The sequence below is a fragment of the Oncorhynchus keta genome, chromosome 33 (genome assembly GCF_023373465.1).
Source record: "Oncorhynchus keta strain PuntledgeMale-10-30-2019 chromosome 33, Oket_V2, whole genome shotgun sequence".
Classification (NCBI taxonomy): Eukaryota; Metazoa; Chordata; class Actinopteri; order Salmoniformes; family Salmonidae; genus Oncorhynchus; species Oncorhynchus keta.
In genome coordinates this window covers 18,917,321-18,934,833 of record NC_068453.1, presented here as the reverse complement: position 1 = coordinate 18,934,833, position 17,513 = coordinate 18,917,321, and the positions used below count along the sequence as shown (strand labels likewise).

The 17,513-nt window shown below is 40.0% G+C and overlaps 2 protein-coding genes across 3 annotated transcripts; one reads left to right on the top strand and one right to left on the bottom strand.

Moving 5' to 3' along the window:
* The first annotated feature begins 2,339 nt into the window (after positions 1-2,339).
* LOC118366327 (WASH complex subunit 3-like) lies at positions 2,340-6,388 on the top strand. The gene is made up of 6 exons (XM_035748908.2): positions 2,340-2,532; positions 2,759-2,923; positions 3,069-3,215; positions 4,516-4,623; positions 4,711-4,775; positions 4,931-6,388. The coding sequence occupies exons 1-6, from the start codon at positions 2,482-2,484 to the stop codon at positions 5,025-5,027; spliced, it is 633 nt and encodes a 210-aa protein (XP_035604801.1). The 5' UTR covers positions 2,340-2,481; the 3' UTR covers positions 5,028-6,388.
* A 2-nt stretch (positions 6,389-6,390) lies between these two features.
* On the bottom strand, positions 6,391-13,151 carry LOC118366326 (DNA damage-regulated autophagy modulator protein 1-like). 2 transcript variants are annotated; one of them, XM_035748907.2, is made up of 7 exons: positions 12,914-13,151; positions 10,723-10,790; positions 10,227-10,369; positions 9,970-10,147; positions 9,831-9,868; positions 8,092-8,184; positions 6,391-8,009 (listed from the first exon to the last, which is right to left on the bottom strand). In XM_035748907.2, the coding sequence occupies exons 1-7, from the start codon at positions 12,925-12,927 to the stop codon at positions 7,971-7,973; spliced, it is 573 nt and encodes a 190-aa protein (XP_035604800.1). In that variant the 5' UTR covers positions 12,928-13,151; the 3' UTR covers positions 6,391-7,970. The 2 variants fall into 2 exon arrangements, with proteins under 2 accessions (XP_035604800.1, XP_035604799.1); XM_035748906.2 differs by lacking the exon at positions 12,914-13,151 and adding an exon at positions 12,323-12,617.
* Between the last annotated feature and the right edge of the window lie 4,362 nt (positions 13,152-17,513).

The window sequence follows — 17,513 nt, the reverse complement described above, 5'->3', positions numbered from 1 at the left end:
TAAACCTTGAAATCAGCCCTAGCCTATACAGGAAGCCAGTGTGGAGAGGCTAGCACTGGAATAATATGATCATTTTTTGGTTCTAGTCAAGATTCTAGCAGTCATGTTTAGCACTAACTGAAGTTTATTTAGTGCTTTATCCGGGTAGCTGGAAAGTAGAGCATTGCAGTAGTCTAATCTAGAAGTGACAAAAGCATGGATTAACTTGTCTGCATCATTTTTGGACAGAACGTTTTCAGATTTTTGCAATGTCACGAAGATGGAAAAAAGCTGTCCTTGAAATTGCCTTGATGTGTTCATCAAAAGAGAGATCAGGGTCCAGAGTAACACCGAGGTCCTTCACAGTTTTATTTGAGACGACTGTACAACCATCAAAATAAATTGTCAGATCCAACAGAAGACCTCTTTGTTTCTTGGGACCTAGAACTAGCATCTCTGTTTTGTCTGAGTTTAAAAGTAAAACATTTGCCTCCATCCACTTCCTTATGTCTGAAACACAGGCTTCCAGAGATGGCAATTTTGGTGCTTAACCATGTTTCATCAAAATGTACAGCTGTGTATCGTCCGCATAGCAGTGAAAGTTAACATTATGTTTCCGAATAACATCACCAAGAGGTAAAATATATAGTGTAAACTATAGTGGTCCTAAAACAGAACCTTTAGGAACACCGAAACTTACAGTTACTTTGTCAGAGGACAAGCCATCCACAGAGACAAACTGATATCTTTCCGACAGATAAGATAATAATAATAATAATATATGCCATTTAGCAGACGCTTTTATCCAAAGCGACTTACAATCATGTGTGCATACATTCTACGTATGGGTGGTCCCGGGAATCGAACCCACTACTCTGGCGTTACAAGCGCCATGCTCTACCAACTGAGCTACAGAAGGACCACTAAACCAGGCCAGAACTTGTCTGTGTAGACCAATTTGGGTTTCCAATCTCTACAAAAGAATGTCATGATCAATGGTGTCAAAAGCAGCACTAAGGTCTAGGAGCACAAGGACAGATGCAGAGCCTTGGTCTGACGCCATTAAAAGGTTATTTACCACCTTCACGAGTGCAGTCTCAGTGCTATGATGGGGTCTAAAACCAGACTGAAGCGTTTTATACATTGTCTTCAGGAAGGCAGTGAGTTGCTGAGCTACAGATTTTTCTACCATTTTTGAGTGGAATGGGAGATTCAATATAGGCCGATAGTTTTTTTATATTTTCTGGTTTGTCTTTTTCACCAGAGGCTTTATTACTGCCACTTTTAGTGAGTTTGGTACACATCTGGTGGATAGGGAGCTGTTTATTATGTTCAACATAGGAGGGCCAAGCACAGGAAGCAGTTCACTCCTCACGGTATGATAGAGTGGCTTGGGGGTAAGGGGGTAACCATCCACTGCTCACTGCATGGCGGAGGGTGTGTGTGTGTGTGGGGGGTTGCGGTACTCCTCTGCCCGCTGCCTGGCTCAGAGTATGTCCAGGGAAGAGGCTCTGCCAGGCCTCAATTATGGGGGAGTCATCCAGGACACACTGAAGCAATTACAGTCCCGTATAAATCAATATGCTGCTGGTTTAAAAAGTGATCTGCTCCCAACACTCTCTGGATAGGTTCTGACTCAGGAGGTCAGTTTAGATTTTTTTGTTGAGTTCTTCATAACAATTTTTTAAAAACTGGGTAGAGACTGTTCCTGCCTGTTGAACTAGGTTTAATTGGCATGGACTGGGCTTTCAGATTTGTTTTATGATCAGGTGGGCAATGCTGGGCATGGACTATGGCTTCAGTTTGCTCTTGGGTCAGGTTAAAGGGTTCCATTTCAAATCAAACGGAATCCTTGTAGAGTTCAGATTGAGGTCAACAGCATGTTTGGTTTCCTGTGTTTTGTTTTCCATTGGTTCTGCTGCGCTCCTATGTAGTAATAGTTCACAACTAATCAGGCATGATCCAATGCAACACACGTGCGTGCACTTACATTATGGGTTGTCTCTAAAAGACGATAGCATCTGAGGCATCATCAAAATTAAGTTGCCAAATAATTTGTGTTGATGGCTTTATCCATTAACTCATCATCTCTGCAAACCATATTACACAGTAACTAAGTCCTCCTTGCCTGGATCAACAGAATTGTGGCTTGTTTTGAGACACTGCACATGTATTAACCATTATACTGTACTCCCTCCTTGTGGTGCATTGAACACACTACATTTGTGGCAATGAACTGTTAACCCTCCAGTTCAGGAGATGGAGGTATGCACCTTCAGACTTGGGTTCATTTGGATTTCCAATAAAGAAGTAGAAAACTAAGCACCTCATTGGCTGATATACCCGGAAGAGCAGAAGAATAGTGACGTCAGACTTGGGTCACAGTGAAGTCACATGAGGCGTAATAAAATGTCGATCTCGCTTTTGCAGATTTTCAGTAAGATATTACTATTAAACAAGGTAATAGCGAGTTAATCGATAGTTTGCCAGAACGATAAAAACATGGACGAGGACGGTTTACCGATTGTGGGATCAGGAATAGATCTGACCAAGGTGAGTGTTTTCCGTAGCCGAAGTTATCTTGGTGGCTACTGTAGCTAAATTAGCCATGATAGCGTCAGCTTGTTATGTAAACAAGCTGAATGACTCTCAGCCAAATAATGTAATCAAGTAAATGTTGTATCTAACGAGTATGTGTAGTTAATGTTTTTGAACTCCCCAACTCTGTAAGTAAATAAACATTGTATTTTTCCCATGATACTGAATTATATGGTCACAGGTCCCAGCCATACAACAGAGGAGAGTCGTTGCCTATCTCAACCAGTTCATAGTGCACACTGTCCGCTTTCTCAATCGTTTTTCGACAGTTTGCGAAGAGAAACTTGCATGCATATCTCTTCGGATACAGCAGATTGAAACTACCCTCAGCATTTTGGAGGCAAAGGTAGGTAACCCAGCTTCTGTATGTGTTTTGTATACAATACTAAGACTTTACTATTGTCTTTGATGTTGTTCTACTGTTATGTGCTTTGCTGCTCTGGGCATACCAATATGATAATGTCAGTGCGTCCTGATTTTGTTCTATGTAGCTCTCCTCTATTCCTGGTTTGGAGGATGTCAGGGTGGAGGGTGTTGGTCAGCGGCAAGCTACAGAGGTTAATGGTCCAGTCGCAGTTGTGGTCCCAAGTCAACCAGAGACCCCTACAGCTGTGGCTGTGCCATTGCCACCTCCTGAGGTAATGCCCCCCTTCCCCCACACACACACACACACACACACACACACAGTGCCTTCAGAAAGTACTCATTCCCTTGATTTTAAAATTGATTAAATATTTTTTTATTCTGCATCTATACACAATACCCCATAATGACAAAGTGAAAACATGTTTTTAGAAATGTTTGCTAATTTATTGGAAATTAAATATAGAAATGTCTCATTTACATAAGTATTCTCACCCTTTTGCTATGACACTCCAAATTGAGCTCAGGTGCATCCAATCCTTGAGATGTCACTACAACTGTGGCCAATTCAATTGTTTGGACATGATTTATAAAGAAACGCCTGTCTATATAAGGTCCAACATTTGACAGTGCATGTCAGAGCAGGAACTATACCATGAAGTCCATATATCTCCAAGATATAATTGTGATGAGGCATATATCTGGGGAAGGGTATAAACTAGTGTTGAAAGTTTTCAAGAGTACAGTGGTCTCCAAAATTGGGAAATTGAAAAAATATGGAACTACCCAGACTCTGCCAGGGAGGTCACAAGACCCAAATGACCACTCTGACAGAACTACATAGTTCCTTGGCTGAGATGGGAGAACTTGTCAGAAGGACAACAGTCTCTAAAGCACTTCACCAATCTGGGCTTTTTGGGAGAGGGACCAGACGGAAGCCACTCCTGAGAAAAAGGCACATGACTGCACGCCTGGAGTTTGCAAAAAGGCACATGAAAGACTGAGCTCATAAGACAAAAGATGATGTGATCTGAGACAAAAATATAACTCTTTGGCCTGAATGCAAAGCGCTATGCCGGGAGAGAACCTGGCACAGCTCATCACCCGTCTAACACCATCCCTACTGTGAAGCATGGTGGTGGCAGCATCATGCTATGGGGATGCTTTTCAGTGGCAGGGAGACTGGTTAGGGTAGAGGGAACAATGAATGGAGCCAAATACAGGCAAATCCTTGATGAGAACCTGCAAACTACCTTAGACTGGGGCAACGATTTACGTTCCAATAGGGCAATGACCCAAAGCATACAGTCAAAGTGCTTGAGTGGCCCAGCCATAGACCAGACTTAGATGCCATTAAATTTAACGGCATCAATTCACTTAGAAACCATGTTTGATGTATTTGATACCATTCCACTGATTCCGCTCCAGCTATTACCACGAGCTCGTCCTCCCCAATTAAGGTGCCACCAACCTCCTGGGATTTCAACATATCCATTTTGATGCAACAATAACTTAAAGACTTGGTGTATTTGTGCACTATGGAAATACTGAATTGCAGTATTGACTCTATTGTAGGCTTCTCCAAACATAACAGAACCAAGAGCAGCAGAGGCAGCAGGAGACAGTTGGATGACTGTGGCCAAGGACCCACGCTATGCCAGATATCTCAAGATGGTGCAAGTGGTAGGTCTCTCTATACATTGTCATATTCTGTAGAAATGTGAAATCTGTTCAATGAAATCAGTAATGTAGAAAACTATTCAAAAACAGGGTGTTCCAGTTATGGCGATAAAGAATAAAATGGTCCAGGAAGGTTTGGATCCCAACCTGCTTGAGTGAGTGTGCTTACATTACATCTTTGTAATATCTGTATTCTCATACCTCGTAATCCAATACGTTTAGTTTCATACCCACATCTGAATTTCATAAAATGGTGGTTCTACATTTATTTTAAGTAACAATGGTGATTGCTACATGTTTCTGTTTGCAGCACACCAGATGCACCTGTGCCTGATGCCGTCAAAAAGAAAACACTGGATCACGATGATGACAGTGACGATGGCAGTGAGTCATCTTTCAGCGATTGATCTGCTGCCTATAGGGAACTTCCTTCCCTGTCATCTGTGCTCCGGGCCTTTTCCACTGTGCTGCTGCAGGGGCACAGAAGGGCGAGATGCCAGTGTGTGCTTGACAGGCAGAACTACAGTGCTACCAGACAGAAAGTCCCACTTCTGTGGAAGGGATCTGCAGGGATGCATGGGACTTACAAAAACAGGCAGATTGTTAAGTAGCTGAAATCGCATTGTAGATTGAGTGAATGTCAACGAGAAAGAGCTGATAATGTCTATGTCCAGGTCAGCCACTGATCTTATGAATGTTATATTTTTGTTTCCATTTCTTCTCCTGAAACATTTGATTGGACATGGTGTGTCTTTATTTACATAGTTTAGCAGTAAAACCGATGGCATGACAACCATGGAAAGTACTAACCAGATAGTCGATTAGTAATTGACCATTATTTTCTTAAGATTGCACTGGGCAAACATGCCTCTGCCCCATGTCAGTATCATGTGAACATTCCAATGCCTTTGAAAGAGATTGTGGGGCGGCAGGTAGTCTAGCGGTTAATGGCGTTGGGTCAGTAACCGGAATGTTGCTGGTTGGAATCCCAGAGCCAACTAGGTGAAACATATGTCTGTGCCCTTGGAGCAAAGCACTTATTGCTCCTGTAAGTCGCTCTGGATAAGAGTGTCTGCTAAATGAAAAAAATGTAATTGTGCTTTAGTCACATTTGTTTTGTTATTTTGACAGTGATGTCTGCATGTTACACTTGTGAGGGTGATAAGTTGTATCTCATGTCCATAATAATGTTTGTGATAACATTTGATGGGTACTATTTTATACTGCAACTGCTGTATGAAGGATGTCAAGCAGAAATGTTGAGGACTGTTCTCTGGCCGATTATTCGTTTTTAATTGAGACATTAAGCTGTTGAAATGTAAATGTTCCTGGAGTGAACAATGTGAAGGACAAATGGTACTGTGTAAGGCCAAATTAACAGTAGTACCTAATGTGAATTCACCTCAATCTTCTAAAATGGTGCATCTTAATCCCAGATTTAACCATGTGTGACTAACCATGTTATAGCAAGGCTTTCAGGCCCTTGATTCCCTCTGCATTATGCCTTTAAGTCAAGAGTTTTATACAACATCTCTTATCCAAACAAATGCTCAGAGATCCAATTGATATTCATCTTCACATTGTTTGTAGTTGTCTCTGGGTAGAACACTGCAATGATGGATTTTTTTCAATTGATTAAGAAAGTGGGTAGATGGAGAGGTGTTAGAAGATTGGAAAGCCCGTTGTTCACAAGCGCAAGGCAAGCAGCATTGAGATCTGAGTGTTTATGCAGTTTAGCTGTAAAAATAAAGACCACATTTTACCTAAAGATATGTGGACATAATTTTATTTAAACAGTTTTTTTGTTGTTGTTGGGAACATAGAAATACTTCACACATACAGTAGCCCTATATGTATTGAGTTACTTTATTACAATGGTATACCATAGATATGCCTCAATACCCTGAGAAACAATAGTTTTTCTTGAGGAAAATACCTAACTATAAAAATATTTACATTCTAATATAAAACAATTGACCTTGGAGTAGGTAAATGTACATACAGCCTCTCCATAAACGAGTGATGCGTGAAATTCATTTTCTTAACTTGATCTTGTGATTTTCTTGTTCAATTACTGACCTTTACCACCTGGATGAGTCTTTCATTAACCCAACAAATTCTAGAATTGCTGTTCACAGGATGTGTTTTGTGGTTAACTGTTAAGACTTAGGTTATGTTGCAATGGATACAGTATTAATCAAGTAATCATTCAGATAATCTCATACAGTTCATTTGGAAAGTATCCTTTCCTTTTTTCAACATTTTGTTACGTTACAGCCTTATTCCAAAATTTATATTTTTCCTCATCAATCTACACATAATACCCCATAATGACAAAGCAAAAACACTTAAAAAAATAATAATACCTTACTTAAATAAGTAGTCAGATCCTTTGTTATGAGAGTTGAAGTTGAGCTCAGGTGGATCCTGTTTCCATTGATCGTCTTTGAGATGTTTTTAGAACTGGATTGGAGTCCACCTTTGGTAAATTCAATTGATTGGATATGATTTGGAAAGGCACACACCTGTCTATATAAGGTCCTACAATTGACAGTGAATGTCAGAGCAAAAACCAAGTCATGAGGTCAAAGCAATTGTCTGTAGAGCTCTGAGACAGGTTTGTGTTGAAGCACAGACCTGGGGAAGGGTACCAAAACATTTCTGCAGCATTGAAGGTCCCCAAGAAAACAGTGGCCACCATCATTCTTAAATGGAAGACGTTTGGAACCACCAAGACTCTTCCAAGAGCTGGCCAAACTGAGCAATCGGGGGAGAAGGGCCTTGGTCAGGAAGGTAACCAAAAACTTGATGGTTACTCTGTCAGTGCTCCAGAGTTCCTCTTTGGAGATGGGAGAACCTTCCAGAATGACAACCATTTCTGCAACACTCCACAAATCAGGCCTTTATGGTAGAGTGGCCAGATAGAAGCCACTCCTCAGAAAAATGCAGCCTGCTTGGAGTTTGCCCAAAGGCAGCTAAAGGACTCTCAGATAATGAGAAACAAGATTCTCTGGTCAGAAGAAACAAACATTGAACTATTTGGGCTGAATGCCAAGAATCTCGTTTTGAGAAATACAATGAAGCATGGTGGTAGCAGCATCATGCTGTGGGGATGTTTTTCAGTGGCAGGGACTGGGAGACTAGTCAGGATCTAGGGAAAGATACATAGATGAAAACCTGCTCCAGAGCACTCAGGACCTCAGACTGGGGTGAAGGTTCACCTTCGAACAGGACAATGACCCTAAGCACACAGACAAGACAACGCAGGAGTGGCTTCGGGACAAGCCTCAATGTCCTTGAGTGGCCCAGCCAGAGCCCGGACTTAAACCCGATGGAACATCTCTGCTTTGTCAGGAAACAAACTCTGTTCTCAGCTTCAGAGTAAACTTCTGTAAAAATACAAGACAGAGGAATAACTCATAAAGGAGAAGAAAAGGACAATCATTCACACCACAATGACAGAAAACTCACTTTAAAGTCATGGATGTAGGTGAAGAAGAAGAAGATGAAGCTGAAGACCATGATCCACTCACTCACAGCACTCACCAGATGGAAAACATTGTCCTGTAATGACAGGAAGGGTCGGATAGAGACTGATATTGTCACGTATAGCTTATCTGGCCTATGAAGCCTACAGTTGAAGTCAGAAGTTTACATACGCCTTAGCCAAATACATTTCAACTCCGTTTTTCACAATTCCTGACATTTAATCCTAGTAAAAAATTCCCTGTCTAAGGTCAGTTAGGATCACCACTTTATTTTAAGAATGTGAAATGTCAGAATAATAGTAGAGAGAATTATTTATTTCAGCTTTTATTTCTTTCAGCACATTCCCAGTGGGTCAGACGTTTACATACGCTCAATTAGTATTTCGGGTAGCCTTCCACAAGCTTCCCACAATAATTTGGGTGAATTTTGTCCCATTCCTCCTGACAGAGCTGGTGTAACTTGAGTCAGGTTTGTAGGCCTCCTTGCTCGAACACACTTTTTCAGTTATGCCCACAAATGTTCTATGGGATTGAGGTCAGGGCTTTGTGATGGCCACTTCAATACCTTGACTTTGTTGTCCTTAAGCCATTTTGCCACAACTTTGGAAGTATGCTTGGGGACATTGTCCATTTGGAAGACCCATCTGCGACCAAGATGTTGCTTCCTGACTGATGTCTTGAGATGTTGCTTCAATATATCCACATAATTGTCCTCCTCATGATGCCATCTCTTTTGTGAAGTGCACCAGTCCCTCCTGCAGCAAAGCACCCCCACAACATGATGCTGCCACCCCGTGCTTCTCCCCCTTTTTCCTCCAAACATAATGATGGTCAATATGGCCAAACAGTTCTATTTTTGTTTCATCAGACCAGAGGATATTTCTCCAAAAAGTAAAATCTTTGTCCTCAAAAAGTATGATCTTTGTCCCCATGTGCAGTTGCAAACCGTAGTCTGGCTATTTATGGCGGTTTTGGAGCAGTGCCTTCTTCCTTGCGACCGGCCTTTCAGGTTATGTCGTATAGGACTCGTTTTACTGTGGATATAGATACTTTTGTACCCAATTCCTCCAGCATCTACACAAGGTCATTTGCTGTTGTTCTGGGATTGATTTGCAGTTTTCGCACCAAAGCACGTTCATCTCTAGGAGACAGAACGCATCTCCTTCCTGAGCGGTATGACGGCTGCGTGGTCCCATGGTGTTTATACTTGCGTACTATTGTTTGTACAGATGGACGTGGTACCTTCAGGCATTTGGAAATTGCACCCAAGGATGAACCAGACTTGTGGAGGTCTACCATTTTTCTTCTGTGGTCTTTTGATTTTCCCATCTAGGAAAGAGGCACTGAGTTTGAAGGTCGGCCTTGAAATAAATCCACAGGTACACCTCCAATTGACTCAAATGATGTCAATTAGCCTATCAGAAGCTTCTAAAGCCATGCCATCATTTTCTGGAATTTTCCAAGCTGTTTAAATGCAGTCTACTTAGTCTATGTAAACGTCTGACAAACTGGAATTGTGATACAGTTAAGTGAAATAATCTGTCTGGAAACAATTGTTGGACAAATTAGTTGTGTGGTTGGAGTGGTTGAAAAATGAGTTTAAATGACTCCAACCTAATTGTATGTAAACTTCCGACTTCAACTGTATATGGATCCAGAATGTTGTCCATCTTTGTTGTTTGTGTGAGTTGTGTTCTTGGTAAAGATGTGCTCATACTGTACCTTGTCTTCAGTTCTATGCAGTAAGGCACAGATAATAGCTGGTTGAAAAATGAAGGAGATCTTTTATTTGATAAAACAAATGATCATTCATGATTAAAATAATTTAGACACAATGGATTACTATTGTTTTCAAGGATACTGGGGGGGACTGCCAGGAAGGCCATGGTTGCCATTCCTGTGCGCACACGACACAAGGCCAAGGAACATCCATAGGGGAAGGTCTTATAGGATATAATGGACTGGAGGATGATGTACAACACACCAGAAACGAAGAAGAGTATTGCACCTGCATCATGAACTTGAATAATTGTTCTTTCCTGGGGTAAAAGAACACACCAGAGAGATCATGTATTGAATATGACACTCCATCTTCTCACTTAGGAGGCGACAACCTACCTGGAAAGTAGCGACAAAACACATCCCCAAACAAGAAAGCATTCCAATCCAGAAAGCAGCCTGGTTCAGTACTGGGGGCACACCACCCGCCTTCTCATTGAGCTTCTCCACAAACTTGTATCTGGTATACATGGTGGCCATACCTGTAGAGGATTTGGTATGTCACATGGAGTGAATGTTTTTATTTTAAAATGTCACATTTAGACAGTATTCGCTCACAGGTTACTGTAGGGCAATGTAAAACCTGCAATATTTATGTATTTATTTAATTTGCACTTTAAAACATAGGGAACTTATATGTCATACTCAGTAAAATGATATTATACCATTGATCCCAGCCTTTTGTTACCATGCATTTCTACTTTCATTTTCAAAAAAATGTGAAGTGTTACTAAAGCGTTTGGTATAGTTGCTGAACTGGAAAAACCCATGAGGTTGCTTAAGCTCAGACAAAAACAAAAGGCCTTTCATGGTTTTAGTGTCTTTCTGTGCTCACCTGCAAATGCAGTGATGACCGTCATCAAGCCAAAGATACAACTCTCTGGGGGTTCAGCCCCAATTTCACTAAAGAAAAGAAGAGTTCAGGTTTAATGGATGTAATTCTGCAGTGTCTAGAGGGCATTTTAAAACTGTTGATATGTTTAAGGCCCAGTGCAGTTCAAAACTTGATTTTTTTCTGTGCTTTATATTTCCACACTATGAGGTTGGAATAATACTGTGAAATTGTGAACATGTTGACAATGCCTTTTTAGTGTAAGAGCTTGTCCCCTTTAAAAGTCAAGTAAGGAACCACACTGGCTAGTAAGTCGTTCACAGGCCTCTAGCAGTTGGCTACACAGCTGGGACCTGGGTAGCCCAACAGGCACAAGATTGTGTTATTATTCCTTTGAAGTTGTTTGTTATACGACATCAGGAAGAACTACGCCCTCTAGGGTTCGAGGCGCTAGGACCTGGGTAGCAGCCAATGACTGTGGGTGGCAGCCAAGTATTGGTCTGAACTGGGGAAAACCAAACTGATTTATTTTTTGTCGCTACAGTCGGTGGTGTAGTGGAGGCTATACACCGTATACCAATTTCTCTAGGCATCATTACATCACTGGCTACAATGTGATACATGTTTCACTTATACAGTTAATCTCCATCTGTTGTTTACGAAGCATGTGACAAATGACATTTGATTTGATTTCTTTATTATTTAAATCAGTGTGTGTAATGGAAATATGTTTTTATTAGCACTCATCAAAAGCTGTAATTATTAAGGGAAATTGTATCACATTGTATGTAACCAGTGGTGTTATGGTGCCTGGAAAAGTGGGTATACTGTAATGTTTCCCCAAATTTCCCAAACGGCCCTCACAGCGAAGGAAAGGAACAATTCTGTTTTCTATATATTTTCCTACAGATTTTCAGGTTTTCACTCTCAAAAGCACACTATTTAACAGAAAAACAGAACAAATGGGATGTTCTAAGTCCACAACAATGTTAATCCACATCAGGAAACTTTTTGAGGTCTGAGTTCCCCCAATTCATTGCGCACCTAGCAAGAAACTTTATAAACTAGCAGTAGGCTGCTGTACAATGACCGACATGTGATGGCAGAGTTTGCTTAACAAATGTCCAGCCGATTGAGACAAATCATTGTGATGCAATCCTTGCGGTCAATGTTTAACTGGGAAGGTGTTTTGGGAAGCCTTTAGACATGTTTATTCAAACAAAGCATGATGATTGAATTGCGTATCGTCAATATTCAACCAAGACATCGAAGTCGACCAGCCTACTTGGGTTGCATACCCATTGTTGCATTGATTAGCATGTACTGGTACCCAGTTGAGAGCTGAGCGCTCTTGATGCCTGACAAATGAGATTCTGTTGAAACTAGGCTGTGAATATATTTCACTTGCTTTGCGTTTGTATAGGCTACTTTGTGCACGATTTGTATATTGTACTACGTAATTGATAAGGCGCAGGCCTATCCCTCCACTACATGTGTAATCTTATTAACGGTTTGATAAAGAAAGGCAGTTCGTGGAAAATAAAACTATTAGGCAACTGATAAATAATAGCCTATAATTTTCTTGTTCTAAATTCTTACTTACCTTATATAGGGTAAGATGAAACCCAAATCATGCTCGAACAATGCAATTATGTAGGAGACAATAAACGTGCTGGATGACCAGATGACCAAGAAAACTGGTAAAAAGCACATTCCCTTCATGTCCATCAACCAAAACATATTGTCAACAATAAGGAAAAGTTACAACACAGACAGACCGACCTTGAGTGCAATTTATAAAGACATAGAAACTCTTCCGATCATTTCCGCATGTGACAGAAAACAACACTCAGCCGTGCATACCAGAGTGGGTATCATAAATATTCACCCGCTTGTATTTTTTTTCCGCATTTTGTTGCGTTACACAGTGGGATTGAAATTCATTGAATTGTTCGTTTTTTCTCTCTCTCAATGATCTACACAACATACTCTGTAATGTTAAATTGGGAGACATTTTTCAAAAAATAAACGTAATTAATGAAAATTAAAACACTCATATTATATTTCTATTATATCTATTATATTATATATATTCGATAACTATTCACCCCCTGAGTCAATACATGTTAGAAATACATTTGGCAGCGATTACAGCTGTGTCTTATTGAGTAAGTCTCTAAAGAGCTTTGCAAACCTGCATTGTGACATTTTTGCCCCTTGTTATCAAAATTCTTCAATCTCTGTCAAGGTGTTGGGAATCGTGACTAAACAGCAGTTTAAATCTTGCCATAGATTTTCAAGCAGATTAAAGTCAAAACTGTCATTTGGCCACTCGCGAACATTCACTGTCTTCCTGGTAAGCAACTCCAGTATAGATTTGTCCTGCTGAAAGGTGAATTCCTTGCCAGTGTAAAGCAGACTGAAGCAGTTTTTTTGTTATCTAGGATTTCTGCCTGTGTTTATGCCATGTTCACCTCCTAGTCGGAACTAGCAACTGTGCAATTTCGATGTGTTGGACATTTCTGATAAAGCTTTGCATTAACGTCTTATGGCTGGGGGCAGTATTGAGTAGCTTGGATGAATAAGGTGCCCAGAGGAGCCCAGAGTAAACTGCCTGCTACTCAGTCCCAGTTGCTAATATATGCATATTATTAGTATATTTGGATAGAAAACAATCTGAAGTTTCTAAAACTGTTTGAATGATGTCTGTGAGTATAACATAACTCATATGGCAGGCAAAAACCTGAGAAAAAATCCAATCAAGAAGTGGGAAATCTGAGGTTGGTCGTTTTTCAACTCCTTCCCTATTGAAGATACAGTGGGATATTGGTCATGTTGCACTTCCTAAGACTTCCACTAGATGTCAACAGTCTTTAGAACCTTGTTTGATGCTTCTACTGTGAAGGTTGGCCGAATGAGTCAGAGGTCTGCCAGAACGCCATGAGCTCGTGACGCTCGTTCACGTGAGAGCGAGCTCTGTTTCATTGAAATTCTACAGACAAAGGAATTCTATGGTTGGAACATTATTGAAGATGTATGTTAAAAACATCCTAAAGATTGATTCTATACATCGTTTCACATGTTTCTACGGACTGTAACGGAACTTCTTGACTTTTCGTCTGCTCCTAGTGAACGCGCTTCATGAATTTTGATTTGTGAACTGAACGCGCTAAAAAAAGGAGCTATTTGGAGCAAAACAAACATTTATTGTAGAACTGGGATTCCTGGGAATACATTCTGATGAAGATCATCAAAGGTAAGTGAATATTTATAATGTTATTTCTGACTTCTGTTGACTGCACAATATGGCGGATATCTGTTTGGCTGTTTTGGTCTCTGAGCACCATACTCAGATTATTACATGGTTTGCTTTTTCCATAAAGCTTTTTTGAAATCTGACACAGCGGTTACATTAAGGAGAAGTGTATCTGAAGTTCCATGTATAACACTTGTATTTTCATCAACATTTATGATGAGTATTTCTGTAAATTAATGTGGCTCTGCAAAATCACCGGATGTTTTGGAACTACTGAACATAACACGCCAATGTATACTGAGATTTTTTTGATATAAATAGGAACTTTATCGAACAAAACATACATGTATTGTGTAACATGATGAGTGTCATCTGATGAAGATCAAAGGTTAGTGATTCATTCTCTCTATTTCTGATTTTTGTGACTCCTCCATTTGGCTGGAAAACTTACTGTGTTTTTCTGTGAATAGGTGCTGACCTAACATAATCGTTTGTGGTGCTTTCGCCGTAAAGCCTATTTGAAATTGGACACTGTGGTGGAAGTGTATATTTAAAATGGTGTGAAATACCTATATGTTTGAGGAATTTTAATTATGGGATTTCTATTGTTTTGATTTTGGCGCCCTGCACTTTCACTGGCTGTTGTCATATCGATCCCGTTAGCGGGATCTCAGCCATAAGAAGATTTATTAAGGCCTAAAAGTGTATATATTTTTTTTGCAGTATTACTTTAGTGCCTTGTTGCATACAGGATGCATATTCTGTATATTTATATTCTTATTTTCCCTCTGTCGTTTAGGTATTTATTGAGTCACTACAATGTTGTTGATCCATCCCGTTTTCTCCCTTCAGAGCCAATGAACTCTGTAGCTGTTTTAAAATCCCCAATGGCCTTATGGTGACATCCCTAAGCAAGCTTCATTTCTGTCCTGCAGCTCGGTTCAGAAAAGATAACTATATCTTTGTTGTGTCTGGGTGGTTTAGTATGCTACATCATCCACAGCATTATTATTATTATTATTAACATGACTATGCTTAAAGAGATATTCAATGTCTGATTTGTTATTGTTTCCCAATTCACCAATCTTTGTTTCCCTATAAGGCTTTATGAAAAGCTCCCTGGTCTTTGTAGTTAAATCTGTGCTTAAAATGCAATACTTGATTGAGGGACATTACATATGTATGTATGTGGGACAGAGGAAGGAGTAGTCATTCAAAAATCATGTCAACCCATATTATTTCACATAGAGGAGTCCATGTAATTTATGTAATTTATTATGAAGCATTTTACTCCTAAACTAATTTAGTATTGGCTAAACAAAAGGGGTGAATACTTTTGTCACAACTATATTTTAGATATTACATTTTATTAATTTGTTAACATTTGTAGAATTTGTGTGTAGACTTATAAACTGGTGATTCATTTTCATTCAAATCCATTTTCTATATCCACTTGATTTTGTGATTTTCTTGCACGATACTGACCTTTGTACCAACTGGATGATGAAAAATGTGCTAACGCTTTCATTAACCCAACAACTTCTCTAATTGCTGGTCACAGGATGTGACCTCCCAGCCTGTCTAACCGTGCATTTCTGCTTTCATTTTCTCAACATGGGAAGTGTGACTAAAGCTTAAGGCACAGTCTCAAACCTTGTAAAACCCATGGGGGCCGTACTTGTGAATTTTTGCTTAGAGACCATGGTTTTAAAAATATTGGTCTAAAATGGCTAGCTACAAGCTTTTCTCATAAGCCAACCTGGCCAAGTTAGCCACGATGCTGAACCGAGGTAAAGACAGTTTCAGGTTGGATATTCGCCTGTAGTTTCCTTACGTCCACCAATAGCAGTTATGGACCATCAACAGTGATAAATCACATTTTTCAAATTTCAATAGCTCTTTAACCATTACTCCTAAAACTTTCAAAACTGGTTGTAGCTAACCTGATGGCATAGACATACATTGCACACACTTTTTTTTGGTCGATTTACATCTCGCACTATTTTAAATAATTTATTTACATTTTTGAATTTGGTCATATTACCTACTGACTTCAAACAAGGTTCAGAATGTCCACTCCGTGGGCTTACACATTTCATACCCTTTAGATTGTCCATTTTCATCTCACACGTTTTTGCATTAAAATGGTAAACTTTCACATTTCAATAGCTCCTTTGTCATGTCACTTACTGGACTCAAAGAAGGTTCAGAATGTCCCCTGACTACCCTTCTATATTGCACACCCTTTAGTTTGTCCATTTTCATCTACATTCGTCTACAGTCTGAGACCAACACGCATATGGGGTGGCTGCTGCCAGTGATCTTCTTACTAAAAACAAAACTTCAAAGGCTGTTAGCATCTTTCCAAATGTGCCTCCCACTTATCAGAGCCATTCAGAGCGGTCTCCAAAAGCACTCTGGAGAAATGGAGTAGCCACAGCTTAATGCTTCTGCCAAATTTCAAGATGTTTTGGATTGACCAAGCTGATGTCATCATAGCCGGTATGATTTCTTTACTCCTAAAGGTTTTAACCCCATTGTCCATATGATGATATCTTTTGGTCTTTGAGTCTTTTCTTTAATTGTTTTTCTTTTCCTTCATTATTTAAGTTGCATTAGGTGCTAGACAACAGGTGCTGGACAACAACCTTTGCATATAACTATTTAACTATGTTTGGGTACAGCCAGACATTGACTCACCTCAACATAAGAGAATTAGTTAGGTCTGAATGTATTTGAACGACTCAAATCAATCTCAGTATCTGAGAATAACAAGTGTGTAAGTCTGTGTTAGAGCTATTGCAATGTCAATAATATGATTGTGTTGCTGAAACACTGAATATGTGAACGTTGTGTTGTTTCCAATGTAAAGGTTTGGCCTGAAGAATCATCTTGACACAATCATACAGGATGAGACTGAGGATCTAAGGCAGCATTCATCTGATGAAGAGGATTAGAAGGTACAGGGGAAATGGTCAGAAAGTTCAGGGGAGCTGGATGGGTATCTTACTAGTCCGTCGGGCAAAATGGATTTACTTCATTTGTTTCTGTACATAAAGAAGTTGTCCCAAAAAACTCAACACAAGCCTGCCTGCATCTGCCGCCTGTGAGCGTCTTTTTAGTTGTGCTGGACTATTCTTCACTACAAAGCGAGCCAGGATAGACTCAATTAACTGTCACGCTGGTATAAAGCATTTTGGAGACAGGTGCAGGAATACACAATAGGGTTTTTTAATACACCCAAAACAAACACGTATACAAAACACTGGGCTGGACCCAAACAAAAAGACCGAGGGTAAACCTTGTTGACCAACACGGGACGATACCTGTAATGCACAATATATAGAGCACGCAGCATAACAGCTGCATTAACGCATAGGTACTCACACCACCATCGGACATGGGAACAGTATGGTCAACAAGACCATGGATATCAAAGGGCACATATATACAAATACTTATCAGTGGGAATAGGGAACAGGTGTGCGTGATGAAAGTTCCGGAGGGATCCGTGACATTAACTTAGAAAATCAATTCA

Excerpts from the sequence above, each read along its gene's own strand:
- LOC118366326 (XM_035748906.2), bottom strand. The coding sequence starts at position 12,459 with ATGTTTTGGTTGATGGACATGAAGGGAATGTGCTTTTTACCAGTTTTC. Across the intron at positions 10,370-10,722 it reads GGTCATCACTGCATTTGCAG|GTATGGCCACCATGTATACC; the intron begins GTGAGCACAGAA and ends AATCCTCTACAG. Across the intron at positions 9,869-9,969 it reads CTTCCTGGCAGTCCCCCCCA|CTATTATCTGTGCCTTACTG; the intron begins GTATCCTTGAAA and ends TTTTTCAACCAG.
- LOC118366327 (XM_035748908.2), top strand. The coding sequence starts at position 2,482 with ATGGACGAGGACGGTTTACCGATTGTGGGATCAGGAATAGATCTGACC. Across the intron at positions 3,216-4,515 it reads TGCCATTGCCACCTCCTGAG|GCTTCTCCAAACATAACAGA; the intron begins GTAATGCCCCCC and ends ACTCTATTGTAG. Across the intron at positions 4,624-4,710 it reads ATCTCAAGATGGTGCAAGTG|GGTGTTCCAGTTATGGCGAT; the intron begins GTAGGTCTCTCT and ends ATTCAAAAACAG.